The sequence below is a fragment of the Coregonus clupeaformis genome, chromosome 33 (assembly GCF_020615455.1).
Source record: "Coregonus clupeaformis isolate EN_2021a chromosome 33, ASM2061545v1, whole genome shotgun sequence".
Taxonomy (NCBI): domain Eukaryota; kingdom Metazoa; phylum Chordata; class Actinopteri; order Salmoniformes; family Salmonidae; genus Coregonus; species Coregonus clupeaformis.
Window position 1 is genome coordinate 42,692,621 of NC_059224.1, and position 17,308 is coordinate 42,709,928.

At 43.7% G+C, this 17,308-nt stretch overlaps 1 protein-coding gene across 1 annotated transcript in view; it reads left to right on the plus strand.

Moving 5' to 3' along the window:
* The window catches only part of LOC121549123 (prolyl endopeptidase), a 44,185-nt gene that overhangs the window by 199 nt on the left and 26,678 nt on the right, over positions 1–17,308 (plus strand). Inside the window, exons 2-8 of the mRNA XM_041860977.2 lie at positions 493–567; positions 928–1,061; positions 2,429–2,559; positions 4,697–4,906; positions 6,134–6,255; positions 6,583–6,688; positions 16,374–16,565. Of these exons, the coding sequence (XP_041716911.1) occupies positions 493–567; positions 928–1,061; positions 2,429–2,559; positions 4,697–4,906; positions 6,134–6,255; positions 6,583–6,688; positions 16,374–16,565 (970 nt within the window). The remainder of the gene's footprint in view (positions 1–492; positions 568–927; positions 1,062–2,428; positions 2,560–4,696; positions 4,907–6,133; positions 6,256–6,582; positions 6,689–16,373; positions 16,566–17,308) is intronic.

Consider the following 17,308-nt stretch of genomic DNA (forward strand, 5'->3'; position numbering starts at 1 on the left):
AGCTAGTCATGCCGCTTTCAAGTGAATGGGGAGGAGCTAGCCACTTGCTAGCTTGCCATGATGTACCGGTACTTGCTAACTAGCTAGCCGTCTTTGTTTAGTTGGATAGCTTGAGGCTACTAAAATAAGTTGTCATTTGAACACATGCACATTGCTTGCTAGCTAGCTAGCTAGCTAGCTAGCTATGAACCGAGTTCGCAAGCTAACAAATGAACGCTAGCTAGCTAACTGTTAGCTTGTAGCATAATGTTACCAGCATGGATAACCAAACCTCAAATGAATGAGCCAGTTAGCTAGGCTTCGTTCGCCTTTTGTTGGCTTTGTTTCATGTTAGCTAGCTGCTAGCAAAGCTTTTGCATAGGCTAGCTAGCAAGCTAACCTTAGCTCTGTCATGTTATCACATAACATCCAGCAGCAAATGATGAATGATCAAAGTTGTTGGCTGACAGCTGCCGCACATTCTGGATTTCACCTGGTTGTTATTTCTTACAGGTGGATGACTACCATGGCAATAAGATTCCAGACCCGTACAGTTGGCTGGAGGACCCAGACAGCGAGAAGACGCAGGTAAACGCCCATCTGCCATTCATTCACCACTGGTTGTTTTATCAGCTGGTTTAGGTCAGGGAGTCCTTAGTCGGTGTCAACTTGGTGACAGAAATTCTGATAATTCTCATTAATTTGTATATTATTACTTTTATCAAGGGATAATAAAGTTAGCTGAGTTGGTCACTGTAGATTTTGTGCCACTGCCAACACCCCCCCACAATCAAGGACAAAGACTGAAATTACATTTGAGTCACCAACTAAAATGTCCAAACAGTATTGACATAGGCTACTGACACAGTAGATAAGGTTGCAACCAGCACCACCTTCTGTGAATTAGTGGTCATTGCAGTGATGTTGATATGGCTTGTTTCTTCCCAGGCTTTTGTCAATGCTCAGAACCAGCTGACACTGCCCTACCTGGAGCGCTGTGAGGTGCGGGAGCTGTTCAAGGAGCGCATGACGGAGCTCTATGACTACCCCAAATACAGCTGCCCCTTCAAGAGGGGGAGTAGGTGAGAGAGAGAGAGAGCGAGAGAGAGAAGGGCTGGGGTTGGGTCAAGGTTAGCCAGCAGATCCGACCCGCTTCCTTACAGCTGCACTAGGGTCAGACAGCCTTCCTTTGTAAATTAAGGAACTGCAGAGCCAGCGCGATCCAGGGATGAGAAATGTATTGTGCTCCGCATTTTCCCATTATCCCAACTGCTACACTGAGAAGATTGAACGTCTGCTAGTTTTCCGGAAAACTGTCATTTTCGTCCTCATGCTAGGTAGCAGAAGCCACAGCAGCCATTCCAACCCTAGTGCAGCTGGTCATGTTCATTAGGGCATGTAACACATTTTTTTTTTTACATTCTGCAACAGGAAAATGAGGATTTCTTATTGGACAACACCAGAGGTTTATTCAGTAGAAACCCAACAGAAGCAAACAATCAAACGGGGGTGGGACATAGCTGCATTTGTTCATAGAATAAAAAAAATCTGCTTCTAAATGTTTTCCGTTAAGAAAAATGATGAATACACCCCAAGTAGGCCCTCCCCGTTTGGTTCCTTGTGAGGGGGCTTTCACACCAAATTGGTTTGGTGCGTCTTTTCCGAACTCTGGTGCGTTTACCCCCTTATTTTGCTTCGATTGGACTGGTGTGAACACTGCACTCGGGAGCGCACTAAACAATGCACCGTGATTCGCTCACAAAGGGTAGTCTCGGTCCGATTCAATTCGTACCGTGGTGCGGTTCGCTGCAGGTGAGAATGCAGTCCGGACCAAACAGAGAAATAACCAGAGTCGCGCATCATTATTGGTTGTTTGACTGCGAACATTTGATGAAATGCGCACAGCATCATAACGTGAGATCTCTGAAACATTCTGAAAGCAGCAGCGCATCCTATGCAGATTAGGGGAGATGGGGGCTATACCGGGGATATAGGCTATTGACTATAGCCTATTCACGTCGCAGTTAGAGCGTCTATTGCGCTGTTTCCTCCCGCATGTTGTTGGAAGATCAAAGCGAAAGTAATTGATAATCATGAATGGATTTAACTTGATCAATTTTGCCCAAGAAACAAAATATAATAATAATAATATAATATGCCATTTAGCAGATGCTTTTATCCAAAGCGACTTAGTCATGTGTGCATACATTTGACTTGCATGGACATGTGGTTTTGTTTCGGAATTTTTGTTAGTTTGACATTTTGGCGATGTGAAGCCAACTGAACTAAATATAAATAATACAAAGTAACAAATAGTCGAACTCTGATTCGGACTGTAGCTCAAAACTGTGTGAAAACGCCTTAAGAGGTTCAGGGGGACTTGTCTCTTGGAATACTGGATAGTGCAGTTCCATTGGTGTCAGGCTCACATTCTTGTTCCCCTCTGCAGGTATTTCCACTTCTACAACACAGGTCTCCAGAACCAGAGTGTGATGTATGTTCAGGAGAGCCTGGAGGCAGAGCCCACAGTCTTTCTGGACCCAAACACTTTCTCTGAGGACGGGACTGTCGCTTTACAAGGTGGGGGACTGAAATGTGTTCAAACAATATTATTGACAATACTATACAGATGGCCATTGTCTTCATTATATGTTCTCTCTATTAACAATCAATGTGTGGCGCTGACATTACACTATGTAGTCTAGCTGGGCATGCAAGGCTATATGATGTGTATATACAGTGCCTTCAGAAAGTATTCACACCACTTGACTTTTTCCACATTTTGTTGTGCTACAGCCTGAATTTAAAATTGATTCATTTGAGATTTGTCACTGGCCTACACACAATACCCCATAATGTCAAAGTGGAATTATATGTTTTTTGAAAGTTGAGCAGTGAATTTCAAACAGAGATTCAACCACAAAGACCAGGGATGTTCTCCAATGCCTCACAAAGAAGGGCACCGATTGGTAGATGTGTAAAAAAAATTAAACGAAAAACAGACATTGAATATCCCTTTGAGCATGGTGAAATTATTAATTACACTTTGGATGGTGTATCAATACACCCAGTCACTACAAAGATACAGGCGTCCTGCCTAACTCGGTTGTAGAGAGGAAGGAAACTGCTCAGGGATTTCACCGTGAGGCCAATGGTGACACACGGCTATTTCAACCACACCCATTGCTGACAGGTGTATAAAATCGAGCACACCGCCATGCAATCTCCATAGACAAACATTGGCAGTAGAATGGCCCGTACTGAAGAGCTCCAAATCATGTCCAATCAGTTGAATATACCACAGGTGGACTTCAATCAAGTTGTAGAAACATGTCAAGGATAATTAATGGAAACAGGATGCACCTGGTAAGGTATTTCTGTTTTTTATTTTTAATACATTAGCAAAAATGTCTAAACCTGTTTTCACTTCGTCATTATGGGGTATTGTGTGTAGATTGGTGAGGAAAAACATTTATTTAATCTGCACAGGATCGGTACCGCCGAACATCACCTGCGGGACAGGTACAGGATGGCAACAACAACTGCCCGAGTTACTCCATTTGACATTTTTACATTTACACCAGGAACGCACAATCCCTCCATCAGTGGCCAGACTGTCCGCAATAGGCTGAGAGAGGCTGGACTGAGGGCTTGTAGGCCTGTTGTAAGGCAGGTCCTCACCAGACATCACCGGCAACAACGTCGCCTATGGGCACAAGCCCACCGTCGCTGGACCAGACAGGACTGGCAAAAAGTGCTCTTCACTGACGAGTCGCAGTTTTGTCTCACCAGGGGTGATGGTTGTATTCGCGTTTATCGTCGAAGGAATGAGCGTTACACCGAGGCCTGTACTCTGGACCGGGATCGATTTGGAGGTGGAGGGTCCATCATGGTCTGGGGCGGTGTGTCACAGCATCATCGGACTAAGCTTGTTGTCATTGCAGGCAATCTCAACGCTGTGCATTACAGGGAAGACATCCTCCTCCCTCATGTGGTACCCTTCCTGCAGGCTCATCCTGACATGACCCTCCAGCATGACAATGCCACCAGCCATACTGTTCGTTCTGTGCGTGATTTCCTGCAAGAAAGGAATGTCCGTGTTCTGCCATGGCCAGCGACGAGCCCGGATCTCAATCCCATTGAGCACGTCTGGGACCTGTTGGATCGAAGGGTGAGGGCTAGGGCCATACCCCCCCCAGAAATGTCTGGGAACTTGCAGGTACCTTGGTGGAAGAGTGGGGTAACATCTCACAGCAAGAACTGGCAAATCTGGTGCCGTCCATGAGGAGGAGATGAACTGCAGTACTTAATGCAGCTGGTGGCCACACCAGAAATTGACTTTTGATTTTGACCCCCCCTTTGTTCAGGGACACATTATTCAATTTATGTTAGTCACATGTCTGTGGAACTTGTTCAGTTTATGTCTGTTGAATCTTATGTTCATACAAATATTTACACATGTTAAGTTTGCTGAAAATATATGCAGTTGACAGTGAGAGGACGTTTCTTTTTTTGCTGAGTTTTGTTTTGTTCAGTAAACTTGCGGGTCCAAATAAAATCACCTTTGGGCAAAATTCGGGCCGCGGACCACCAGTCGGGGAATCCTGGCATAGGCTAACTCATTTGCCCCTGCTCTCCGCTGTCTCCTTATGTCTTCACTATAGAAGTGTTTTCAATAACTTCCTTGTTTTAAATCAAGTTCTGTCGATCTCCTCAGGCTATGCGTTCTCGGAGGACGGCGAATACCTGGCGTATGGCACCAGCGCCAGCGGCTCGGACTGGGTGGAGATGCGCTTCCTGCGGGTGGAGGGGGCCGTGGCCCTCAAGGACAAACTAGAGAGGGTTAAGTTCAGCTGCATGTCCTGGACCCACGATGGCAAGGGCCTCTTCTACAACTCCTACCCTAAGCAGGAGGGCAAGAGCGACGGTGAGCATCCTTGATACGTAGATACACACTGAACAAAAATATAAACGCAACATGTAAAGTGTGGGTCCCATGTTTCATGAGCTGAAATAAAAGATCCCAGAAATGTTCCATACTCTCAAAAAGCTTATCTCAAATTTTGTGCACATTTGTTTGCGTCCCTGTTAGTGAGCATTTATCCTTTGCCAAGGTAATCCATCCACCTGACAGGCGTGGCATATCAAGAAGCTGATTAAACAGCATGATCATTACACAGGTGTACCTTGTGCTGGGAACAATAAAGGGCCACTCTAAAATGTGGGAGCATGCAACTGGCATGCTGACTGCAGGAATGTCCACCAGAGCTGTTGCCAGAGAATGTAATCTTAATTTCTCTACCATAAACCGCCTCCAACGTCATTTTAATGAGTTTGGCAGTACGTCCAACCGACGTCACAATCGCAGACCACGTGTATGGCGTTGTGTGGGCGAGTGGTTTGCTGATGTTAAAGTTGTGAACAGAGTACCCCATGGTGGCGGTGGGGTTATGGTATGGGCAGGCATAAGCTACTGACAACGAACACAGTTGCATTTTATCGATGGCAATTTGAATGCACGAGATCCTGAGGCTCATTGTCGTGCCATTCATCCGCCGCCATCACCTCATGTTTCAGCATGATAATGACTAAAATGTAAATGTAATAATGCACAGCCCATGTCGCAAGGCTCTCTACACAATTCCTGGAAGCTGAAAATGTCCCAGTTTTTCCTTTGGCTGCATACTCCGCAGACATGTCACCCATTGAGCATGTTTTGCTCTGGATCGAAGTGTACGACAGCGTGTTTCAGTTCCAGCCAATATCCAGCAACTTTGCACAGCCATTGAAGAGGAGTGGGACAACATTCCACAGGCCACAATCAACAGCCTGATCAACTCTTTGCGAAGGAGATGTCACGCTGCATGAAGTAAATGGTGGTTACACCAGATATTAACTGGTTTTCTGATCCATGCCCCTACCTTAAAATGTATTTAATTTTTTATCTGTGAACAACAGATGCATATCTGTATTCCCAGTCGTGATTAGGGCCTAATTTATTTATTTCAATTGACTGATTTCCTTACATGAACTGTAACTCAGTAAAATTGGAAATTGTTGCATGTTTTTTTTTTGTTCAGTATAATATGTTAGGTTCTTCACATCGCCACAAGGGGTACATTAACACCTCTGTCTCTCTCTCCTCATCCTCTAGGCACTGAGACGTCCACCAACCTGCACCAGAAGCTCTACTTTCACGTGTTGGGGACCCCCCAGTCCCAGGACTGCCTGTGTGCGGAGTTCTCCGACCACCCCAAGTGGATGAGCGGTGTCGAGGTAGGATGGAGTCACTATTACTAAACGCTCCCCTACAGACAGGTGGGTGCTTGACTTGCTATATCTAGCAAACTGTTTTAACACAGCCATGGTTCTAAGCTTAAATAGGCACTCAAGCAGAAATAACATTATTTGAGTAGTAATGTCGTAATCTTTAATGTAAGTAATATTTTCTGTTCACTTAGCATCCACACCAATCCTGTTCCCCTCTACACTCACGAGGAGAGACAGTTTTGCTATGTAACAATTTCTCTGATACTTTATTTGGGTTAGGGTTAGCGGCAGAGTGTTGTGGTCAGAGTGCTTGACCAGTGTCGCTCTCTCCAGGTGTCCGATGACGGGCGCTACGTGCTGCTGTCCATCAGGGAGGGCTGTGACCCGGTCAACCGGCTGTGGTACTGCGACCTCCAAACCACTCCTCAGGGCATCACAGGTACCCCTAACATTCATAATCAATTATTGTAATAACAGGTACCCCTCGCCCAAAACGATGAAAGGTCACTGGTTCTGCTGTAGCTTCCTGAAATCAAGTAAAAAATAAAATAAAACATTTCACAGTAAAATAACAATAACGAGGCTATATACAGGCGGTACCGAGCCAATGTGCGGGGGTACAGGTTAGTCGAGGTAATTTGTACAAGTTGGATAGGGTATTAAAGTGACTGCATTTGACATGCTGGTAGAAATTAGGTGAAAATTGACATTTAATGACTTTGTGGGGGGTTTCTTTGACTGTTATTTCCAGCGTTATCCATTGGGTTTGCTGCAGGCAGGAAATCCTAGGAAATGCTCTTTAATTGACACAAGCTGTCTCCAATCATTAAATGTGTAGTTTTACATGAATGTTTAGTGGGGGGGAACACCTAAACCAGGGGAGGCATAGCATACGAATCTTAATTGCACAAAACCTATTATTTGGCAGGGAATACTATTTGTAGAGCAGTGATTCTACACCTCGCTTTGCTCAAGCTGATCCTCTCCAAAAGACTCAATCCCTGATCATCGGAGGTTATATACAGTGGGGGAAAATAGTATTTAGTCAGCCACCAATTGTGCAAGTTCTCCCACTTAGAAAGATGAGAGAGGCCTGTAATTTTCATCATAGGTACACGTCAACTATGACAGACAAAACTGAGAAAAAATTCCAGAAAATCACATTGTAGGATTTTTATGAATTTATTTGCAAATTATGGTGGAAAATAAGTATTTGGTCAATAACAAAAGTTTCTCAATACTTTATTATATACCCTTTGTTGGCAATGACACAGGTCAAACGTTTTCTGTAAGTCTTCACAAGGTTTTCACACACTGTTGCTGGTATTTTGGCCCATTCCTCCATGCAGATCTCCTCTAGAGCAGTGATGTTTTGGGGCTGTCGCTGGGCAACACGGACTTTCAACTCCCTCCAAAGATTTTCTATGGGGTTGAGATCTGGAGACTGGCTAGGCCACTCCAGGAACTTGAAATGCTTCTTACGAAGCCACTCCTTCGTTGCCCGGGCGGTGTGTTTGGGATCATTGTCATGCTGAAAGACCCAGCCACGTTTAATCTTCAATGCCCTTGCTGATGGAAGGAGGTTTTCACTCAAAATCTCACGATACATGGCCCCATTCATTCTTTCCTTTACACGGATCAGTCGTCCTGGTCCCTTTGCAGAAAAACAGCCCCAAAGCATGATGTTTCCACCCCCATGCTTCACAGTAGGTATGGTGTTCTTTGGATGCAACTCAGCATTCTTTGTCCTCCAAACACGATTGAGTTGAGTTTTTACCAAAAAGTTATATTTTGGTTTCATCTGACCATATGACATTCTCCCAATCCTCTTCTGGATCATCCAAATGCACTCTAGCAAACTTCAGACGGGCCTGGACATGTACTGGCTTAAGCAGGGGGGACACGTCTGGCACTGCAGGATTTGAGTCACTGGCGGCGTAGTGTGTTACTGATGGTAGGCTTTGTTACTTTGGTCCCAGCTCTCTGCAGGTCATTCACTAGGTCCCCCGTGTGGTTCTGGGATTTTTGCTCACCGTTCTTGTGATCATTTTGACCCCACGGGGTGAGATCTTGCGTGGAGCCCCAGATCGAGGGGAGATTATCAGTGGTCTTGTATGTCTTCCATTTCCTAATAATTGCTCCCACAGTTGATTTCTTCAAACCAAGCTGCTTACCTATTGCAGATTCAGTCTTCCCAGCCAGGGGCAGGTCTACAATTTTGTTTCTGGTGTCCTTTGACAGCTCTTTGGTCTTGGCCATAGTGGAGTTTGGAGTGTGACTGTTTGTTTGAGGTTGTGGACAGGTGTCTTTTATACTGATAACAAGCTCAAACAGGTGCCATTAATACAGGTAATGAGTGGAGGACAGAGGAGCCTCTTAAAGAAGAAGTTACAGGTCTGTGAGAGCCAGAAATCTTGCTTGTTTGTAGGTGACCAAATACTTATTTTCCACCATAAGTTGCAAATAAATTCATAAAATATCTTACAATGTGATTTTCTGGATTTTTTTTCTCCTCAATTTGTCTGTCATAGTTGACGTGTACCTATGATGAAAAGTACAGGCCTCTCTCATCTTTTTACGTGGGAGAACTTGCACAATTGGTGGCTGACTAAATACTTTTTTCCCCCACTGTAAATGGGGCAATTAGGACAGTTAAAGTGGAGAGACTATGAATCCAAAGAGAAAATATTTTAAATTCAATCACTATCGCTTGAAAAAAAGAGCGTGTCAATACCCCACTGGGACTCTTTGCAGACAACAATATATTCTGCAAAACCTGCAATTTAGCTTTAGATTATGAATGGAAAGACAGGATAGACAGCCATCTGAAATCAAATTAAAACACATTACACTGTTCAGAAGAATGCTTCTTCTTTAGAAGGTTGTGGAGGATATAGCGAAACACTCATCCTTACATAACAAGACAATATCAATCAACTAAAATATTTCACAACGTATTCCTTGTCTGTTTTTAACATAAGGGTATGATCAGGGCACCAGACTTTGTTTGAAAGTGCGGGTGAGAACACTTTTTTGGGCGTTGTTGTTTGAAGTATTTTTTAATTAACTTGTCTCAGCAGCATACATATTTGATGCAAAGAGGCTAGAAATAGCTTATTTGGTCGATATTACTTAACATTTACATTTACATCATTTAGCAGTTGCTCTTATCCAGAGCGACTTACAAATTGGTGCCTTCAACTTATGATAGCCAGTGGGACAACCACTTTAAAAAAAAAAAATTTGTGGGGGAAGAAGGATTACTTGATACAATTCCAGGTATTCCTTAAAGAGGTGGGGTTTCAAGTGTCTCCGGAAGGTGGTCAGTGACTCCGCTGTCCTGGCGTCGTGGGGGAGCTTGTTCCACCATTGGGAATAGCTTTGACTGGGCTGAGCGGGAACTGTGCTTCCGTAGAGATAGGGGAGCTAGCAGGCCAGAGGTGGATGAACGTAGTGCCCTCGTTTGGGTGTAGGGTCTGATCAGAGCCTGAAGGTAAGGAGGTGCCGTTCCCCTCACAGCTCCGTAGGCAAGCACCATGGTCTTGTAGTAGATGCAAGCCTCAATTGGAAGCCAGTGGAGTGTGCGGAGGAGCGGGGTAACATGAGAGAACTTGGGAGGTTGAACACCAGACGGGCTGCAGCGTTCTGGATAACTTGTAGGGGTTTAATGGCACAGGCAGGGAGCCCAGCCAACAGCGAGTTGCAGTAATCCAGACTGGAGATGACAAGTGCCTGGATTAGGACCTGTGCCGCTTTCTGTGTAAGGTAGGGTCGTACTCTGCGAATGTTGTAGAGCATGATCCTGCAGGATCGGGTCACCGCTTTGATGTTAGCGGAGAACGACAGGGTGTTGTCCAGGGTCACAAGCCGAGCAGACAGACCCGGCGCCAGGATAGGCCTAAAGTGACTAAGAGGGCAGTTTTAAATTGGTGAGGGGGCAAAATTCTTGCATTGGGATTATATTGAATTATTCTTATATGCCGCTATACCACAATAAACAAAGAGACTCCGAGGCCATTGAGTGCTTTTGAAGTGACAGGTTGGCGCAAAATCTGCAGCCAATCTGCGCTGTATCAGCACAATGGACAGCGCCTCACACACTAAAGCAAGGCTGTTTTGGCAATGAATATATGCTACAAGATAGGCTGTTTGTAATAGGTGAATTACCCTATGTGAATGCAGCCGTACACACAGCTGTCTTACAACAATGCAAACTAAACGCTGAAAGTACAGTGTATTCTGACTTTTTCCACATTTTGTTACGTTACAGACTCCTCAATCTACACACAATACCCCATAATGACAAAGTGAAAACAGGTTTTTAGAAATGGAGTGTCTTCGGAACAAGTCTCAATGTCCTTGAACCCGATCGAACATCGCTGGATAGACCTGAAAATGGCTGTGCAGCGATGCTCCCCATCCAACCTGACAGAGCTTGAGAGGATCTGCAAAGAATGGGAGAAACTCCCTAAATACAGGTGTCAAGCTTGTAGCGTCATATTCAAGAAGAGTCGAGGCTATAAACGCTGCCAAAGGTGCTTCAACAAAGTACTGAGTAAAGGGTCTGAATCCTTGTGTAAATTAGATATTTCCGTTTTAATTTTTAATACATTTGCAAAAATTTCTAAAAACCTGTTTTTGCTTTGTCATTATGGGGTATTGTGTTAGATTGATGTAAAAAATATATATATATATTTTATCAATTCCACAAAATGTGGGAAAAGTCAAGGAGTCTGAATACTTTCCGAATGCACTGAACACAAATATAAACGCTACATGCAACAATTTCATTGATTTTACTTAGTTACAGTTTGTATTAATTAATCAGTCAATTTAAATACATTTGTTAGGCCATAACCTATGGATTTCCCTGTTACTGAGCATTTCTCTTTTGCCAAAATAACCCATCCACCTGACAGGTGTGGCATATCAAGAATCTGAGTAAACAGAATGGTAATTACACAGGTGCACCTTGTGCTGGGTACAAAAAGCCACTCTAAAATACCACAATGCCACAGATGTGTCAAGTTTTGAGGGAGTGTGCAATTGGCATGTTGACTGCAGGAATGTCCACTAGAGCTGTTGCCAGATAATGTAATGTTCATTTCTCTACCATAAGCCGCCTCCAACGTCGTTTTAGAGAATTTGGCAGTACGTCCAAGAAGTAACAGGTTGGCGCGAAATCTTTGCTGCGCTCCATCAGCACCATGGACGGCACCCTACACACTAAGCATGGCCATTTTGGCAGTTAAAATATTGGCTAGCTAAAAAAGTATTTTTGCTATTCCATACTCTAGGTTTTTGCTGAAAATGATTCCACTGGTTATACCACCAATATTTTGATCAAAACCAACCAGCTACAGTCGTGGTCAAAAGTTTTGAGAATGTAAGTATTGGTCTTCACAAAGTTTGCTGCTTCAGTGTTTTTAGATTTTTTTTTGGCAGATGTTACTATGGTATACTGAAGTATAATTACAAGCATTCCATAAGTGTCAAAGGCTTTTACTGACAATTACATGAAGTTTATGCAACGACTCAATATTTGCAGTGTTGACCCTTCTTTTTCAAGACCTCTGCAATTAACTTCTGGGCCACATCCTGACTGATGGCAGCCCATTCTTGCATAATCAATGCTTGGAGTTTGTTAGAATTTGTGGGTGTTTGTTTGTCCACCCGCCTCATGAGGATTGACCACAAATTCTCACTGGGATTAACGTCTGGGGAGTTTCCTGGCCATGGACCAAAAACATATGTTTTGTTCCCCGAGCCACTTATTTATCACTTTTGCCTTATGGCAAGGTGCTCCATCATGCTGAAAAAGGCAAAGAACTAACTCTGATGGTTGGGAGAAGTTGCTCTCGGAGGATGTGTTGGTACCATTCTTTATTCATGGCTGTGTTCTTAGGCAAAATTGTGAGTGAGCCCACTTCCTTGGCTGAGAAGCAACCCCACACATTAATGGTCTCAGAATGCTTTACTGTTGGCATGACACAAGACTGATGGTAGCGCTCACCTTGTCTTCTCCGGACAAGCTTTTTTCCAGATGCCCCAAACAATCGGAAAGGGGATTCATCAGAGAAAATTACTTTACCCCAGTCCTCAGCAGTCCAATCCCTGTACCCTTTGCAGAATATCAGTCTGTCCCTGATGTTTTTCCTGGGGAGAAGTGGCTTCCTCGCTGCCCTTCTTGACACCAGCCCATCCTCCAAAAGTCTTCGCCTCACTGTGCCTGCTGCCATTCCTGAGCAAGCTCTGCACTGCTGGTGCCCCGATTCCGCAGCTGAATCAACTTTAGGAGACGGTCCTGGCGCTTGCTGGACTTTCTTGGGCGCCCTGAAGCCGTCTTCACAACAATTGAACCTCTCTCCTTGAAGTTCTTGATGATAAATGGTTGATTTTAGGTGCAATCTTACTTGCAGCAATATCCTTGCCTGTGAAGCCCTTTTTTGTGCAAAGCAATGATGACGGCACATGTTTCCTTGCAGGTAACCATGGTTAACAGAGGAAGAATAATGATTTCAAGCACCATCCTCCTTTTAAAGCTTCCAGTCTGTTATTCTAACTCAATCGGCATGACAGAGTGATCTCCAGCCTTGTCCTCGTCAATACTCTCACCTGTGTTAACGAGAGAATCACTGACATGATGTCAGCTGGTCCTTTTGTGGCATGGCTGAAATGCATTTTTGGGATTAAGTTCATTTTCATGGCAAAGAGGGATTTTGCAATTAATTGCAATTCATCTGATCACTCTTCATAACATTCTGGAGTATATGCAAATTGCCATCATAAAAACTGAGGCAGCAGACTTTGTGAAAATTTATATTTGTGTCATTCTCAAAACTTTTGATTACAACTGTAGATTGTTTCTTACCTTTTCAGAAGAGTTGCAGCCTCCTTGATGCTCTGTTGAACTTCCTGATTAATCGATCAATCCATTCTCTGCAAAATCTTCTTGAACAATCCCCCTCAAATGCCAGTTGGATTAGTTGAGCTTTCCTTTGGCGTGGCATGCTTCGTCTGTTCTGACTGAGCACTTTTGTCAAAGTGCAAAATGAGTTCTTGCCAGCTGCCTATTGTTAACAAGTGTTGACACCTCAGTTCCCATAGCACTTCGAAATGGTTTTTCTTTCTGTAGTGCATTTCAAATGCTCCTTGCTTGATGCGTGCCTAGCGAATCCTATGGTTCTATCCAGTTAGAATCTTCCAGTTAGAATACCGACCTTGGGTGAAGGCCTTAGCTGCGTTAGCGTTGGACACAATACAGAACTTTTGACATAGGAATCAAAATGCCGCATCTGCAGTAACCGAGTATTCCAGCCACTCTCTTCCTATGAACCAGTTGCTATTAAATTAACGTTTTTGGACAGAACCTGTGGCTATGGTAGGCTAACCTGGGCTGGCTCCTCTCTTCCAAGATCGTCAAGAACAGTCTGAGGTGGAGGGTGCTGTGGAGCCATTATCCTGGTGGCACTTGTGGAAGGGGGGGGTAGGCTCTTCACGCGGAGCTAGCTGGAGCTCGGGCAGCAGCATCATTGCTGGGCTTGGCGGCAGCCTCTTTGGTTTGATTTCTGATATCCATCGTGGCAGATATAGGCAAATAACACTTAATGCCTTTTACAGCTAGCTAAGAAGCTAACTAAACTCTGGAGTGGTGGGGCGAGAGGCAGAGTTGAGTGAAGCAGCTTAAACTGAACTTGACCTTATTAATCAAAATCAAATAGGCCTGTTACAGGTGGAGGCGTATCACGTTATTCACGGAGCCTACCAAAGATGTGCAGCTATTTTTCCCGCTTTTTATGGAAACCCAAAGGAGTCATACCTAACCACCCAGTGGCTTTCCGTAGCCCCCCTACATGCAAACACACACATCTCACAGCGCTGATCCAGCGCAGCGGCGATAAAGATTTCGCGCCAACCTGTCACTCAATCATTTAAACTTTTTTATATAGGGACATAAAACTAAAACATGTGGCACAAGTTTCAACTGAGGTGGCTAAGCCCCTCGTGGAGCTGTGCCCGCAAACAGAGCTGTTTTATGGAGATACAAATATATCATGTGCTTTCTCATTTGGTGCATACAGTGGGGAGAACAAGTATTTGATACACTGCCGATTTTGCAGGTTTTCCTACTTACAAAGCTTGTAGAGGTCTGTAATTTTTATCATACAGTGGGGAAAAAAAGTATTTAGTCAGCCACCAATTGTGTAAGTTCTCCCACTTAAAAAGATGAGAGAGGCCTGTAATTTTCATCATAGGTACATGTCAACTATGACAGACAAAATGAGAAAAAAAAATCCAAAAATCACATTGTAGGATTTTTAATGAATTTATTTGCAAATTATGGTGGAAAATAAGTATTTGGTCAATAACAAAAGTTTCTCAATACTTTGTTATTTACCCTTTGTTGGCAATGACACAGGTCAAACGTTTTCTGTAAGTCTTCACAAGGTTTTCACACACTGTTGCTAGTATTTTGGCCCATTCCTCCATGCAGATCTCCTCTAGAGCAGTGAATTTTTGGGGCTGTCGCTGGGCAACACAGACTTTCAACTCCCTCCAAAGATTTTCTATGGGGTTGAGATCTGGAGACTGGCTAGGCCACTCCAGGACCTTGAAATGCTTCTTACGAAGCCACTCCTTCGTTGCCCGGGCGGTGTGTTTGGGATCATTGTCATGCTGAAAGACCCAGCCACGTTTAATCTTCAATGCCCTTGCTGATGGAAGGAGGTTTTCACTCAAAATCTCACGATACATGGCCCCATTCATTCTTTCCTTTACACGGATCAGTCGTCCTGGTCCCTTTGCAGAAAAACAGCTCCAAAGCATGATGTTTCCACCCCCATGCTTCACAGTAGGTATGGTGTTATTTGGAGGCAACTCAGCATTCTTTGTCCTCCAAACACGACGAGTTGAGTTTTTACCAAAAAGTTCTATTTTGGTTTCTTCTGACCATATGACATTCTCCCAATCCTCTTCTGAATCATCCAAATGCACTCTAGCAAACTTCAGACGGGCCTGGACATGTACTGGCTTTGCAGGATTTGAGTCCCTGGCGGCGTAGTGTGTTACTGATGGTAGGCTTTGTTACTTTGGTCCCAGCTCTCTGCAGGTCATTCACTAGGTCCCCCTGTGTGGTTCTGGGATTTTTGCTCACCGTTCTTGTGATCATTTTGACCCCACGGGGTGAGATCTTGCGTGGAGCCCCAGATCGAGGGGAGATTATCAGTGGTCTTGTATGTCTTCCATTTCCTAATAATTGCTCCCACAGTTGATTTCTTCAAACCAAGCTGCTTACCTATTGCAGATTCAGTCTTCCCAGCCTGGTGCAGGTCTACAATTTTGTTTCTGGTGTCCTTTGACAGCTCTTTGGTCTTGGCCATAGTGGAGTTTGGAGTGTGACTGTTTGAGGTTGTAGACAGGTGTCTTTTATACTGATAACAAGTTCAAACAGGTGCCATTAATACAGGTAACGAGTGGAGGACAGAGGAGCCTCTTAAAGAAGAAGTTACAGGTCTGTGAGAGCCAGAAATCTTGCTTGTTTGTAGGTGACCAAATACTTATTTTCCACCATAATTTGCAAATAAATTCATTAAAAATCCTACAATGTGATTTTCTGGAGGAAAAAAATCTCAATTTGTCTGTCATAGTTGACGTGGACCTATGATGAAAATTACAGGCCTCTTTCATCTTTTTAAGTGGGAGAACTTGCACAATTGGTGGCTGACTAAATACTTTTTTTCCCCCACTGTAGGTACACTTCAACTGTGAGAGACAGAATCTAAAACAAAAATCCAGAAAATCACGTATGATTTTTAAGTAATTCATTTGCATTTTATTGCATGACATAAGTACTTGATACATCAGAAAAGCAGAACTTAATATTTGGTACAGAAACCTTTGTTTGCAATTACAGAGATCATAAGTATTTGGTCACCTACAAACAAGTTTTGCCATCTTGGCCATAGAAATAAAATCACTTGGTCCAGCCTTTTTTTATTTTGAGCTCAATGGGAAACCTGGTAAAATAGACAAAATCCACACATAAGCAGATGTTTTGATTGGCCCTCTGTGTGCAACGCATTACATCACTCATTGTATCCCCTTTATCTCTCTCTCCCCTCCAGGCCTGTTGCCGTGGGTGAAGCTGATAGACAACTTTGATGCGGAGTACGAGTACGTGACCAACGAGGGCACGGTTTTCACCTTCAAGACCAACCTGGAGGCCCCGCGCTACCGCCTCATCAACATCAACTTCGCTCAGCCCGCCCAGGCCAACTGGAAGGAGCTTATTCCCCAGCACGACAAGGACGTCATCGGTAGGTCACAGACAGAATGAAAAGAGAGTTTTACGCGCATTATATGTACACTTTATACAGGAGCTAGACAAAAATATCAACTAAAGTGGAAAAAGTCATTTCCACCCACTGCATGCTGCTCCCAACAAGTGATCTTTAAAAGGCAACCTAATCAAGATATTTTAGCCTCTTTGGGTCGCTTAAAGAGGTATTGTTCAGCCATAAACCGAGAGGAAGTTGTGTATCTCTTTACTGGAATTTTTGTATGTTTTTCAGAATCCGTTAAACATTTAATTGAATTTGTATGGCCTAAAGGTGATTATAGATGCAGTTCATTCGGAAAGTATTCAGACCCCTTGACTTTATCCACAGTTTAAGTTACAGCCTTATTCTAAAATGGATTAAATACAAATTTTCCGACATCAATCTACACACAATATCACAATGTCAAAGCGAAAAGAAGTTTTTAGAAATTTTTGCAAATGTATTAAAAATAAAAACCGATACCTTATCTACATAAGTATTCAGACATTTGCTATCAGACTCGAAATTGAGGTCAGGTGCATCCTGTTTCCATTGATCATCCTTGATGTTTCTACAACTTGATTGGAGTCCACCTGTGGTAAATTCAATTGATTGGACATGATTTGGAAAGGCACACACCTGTCTATATGAGGTCCCACTATTGACAGTGCAAAAACCAAGCCATGAGGTCGAAGGAATTGTCTGTATAGCTCCGAGACAGGATCGCGTCAAGGAAAAGA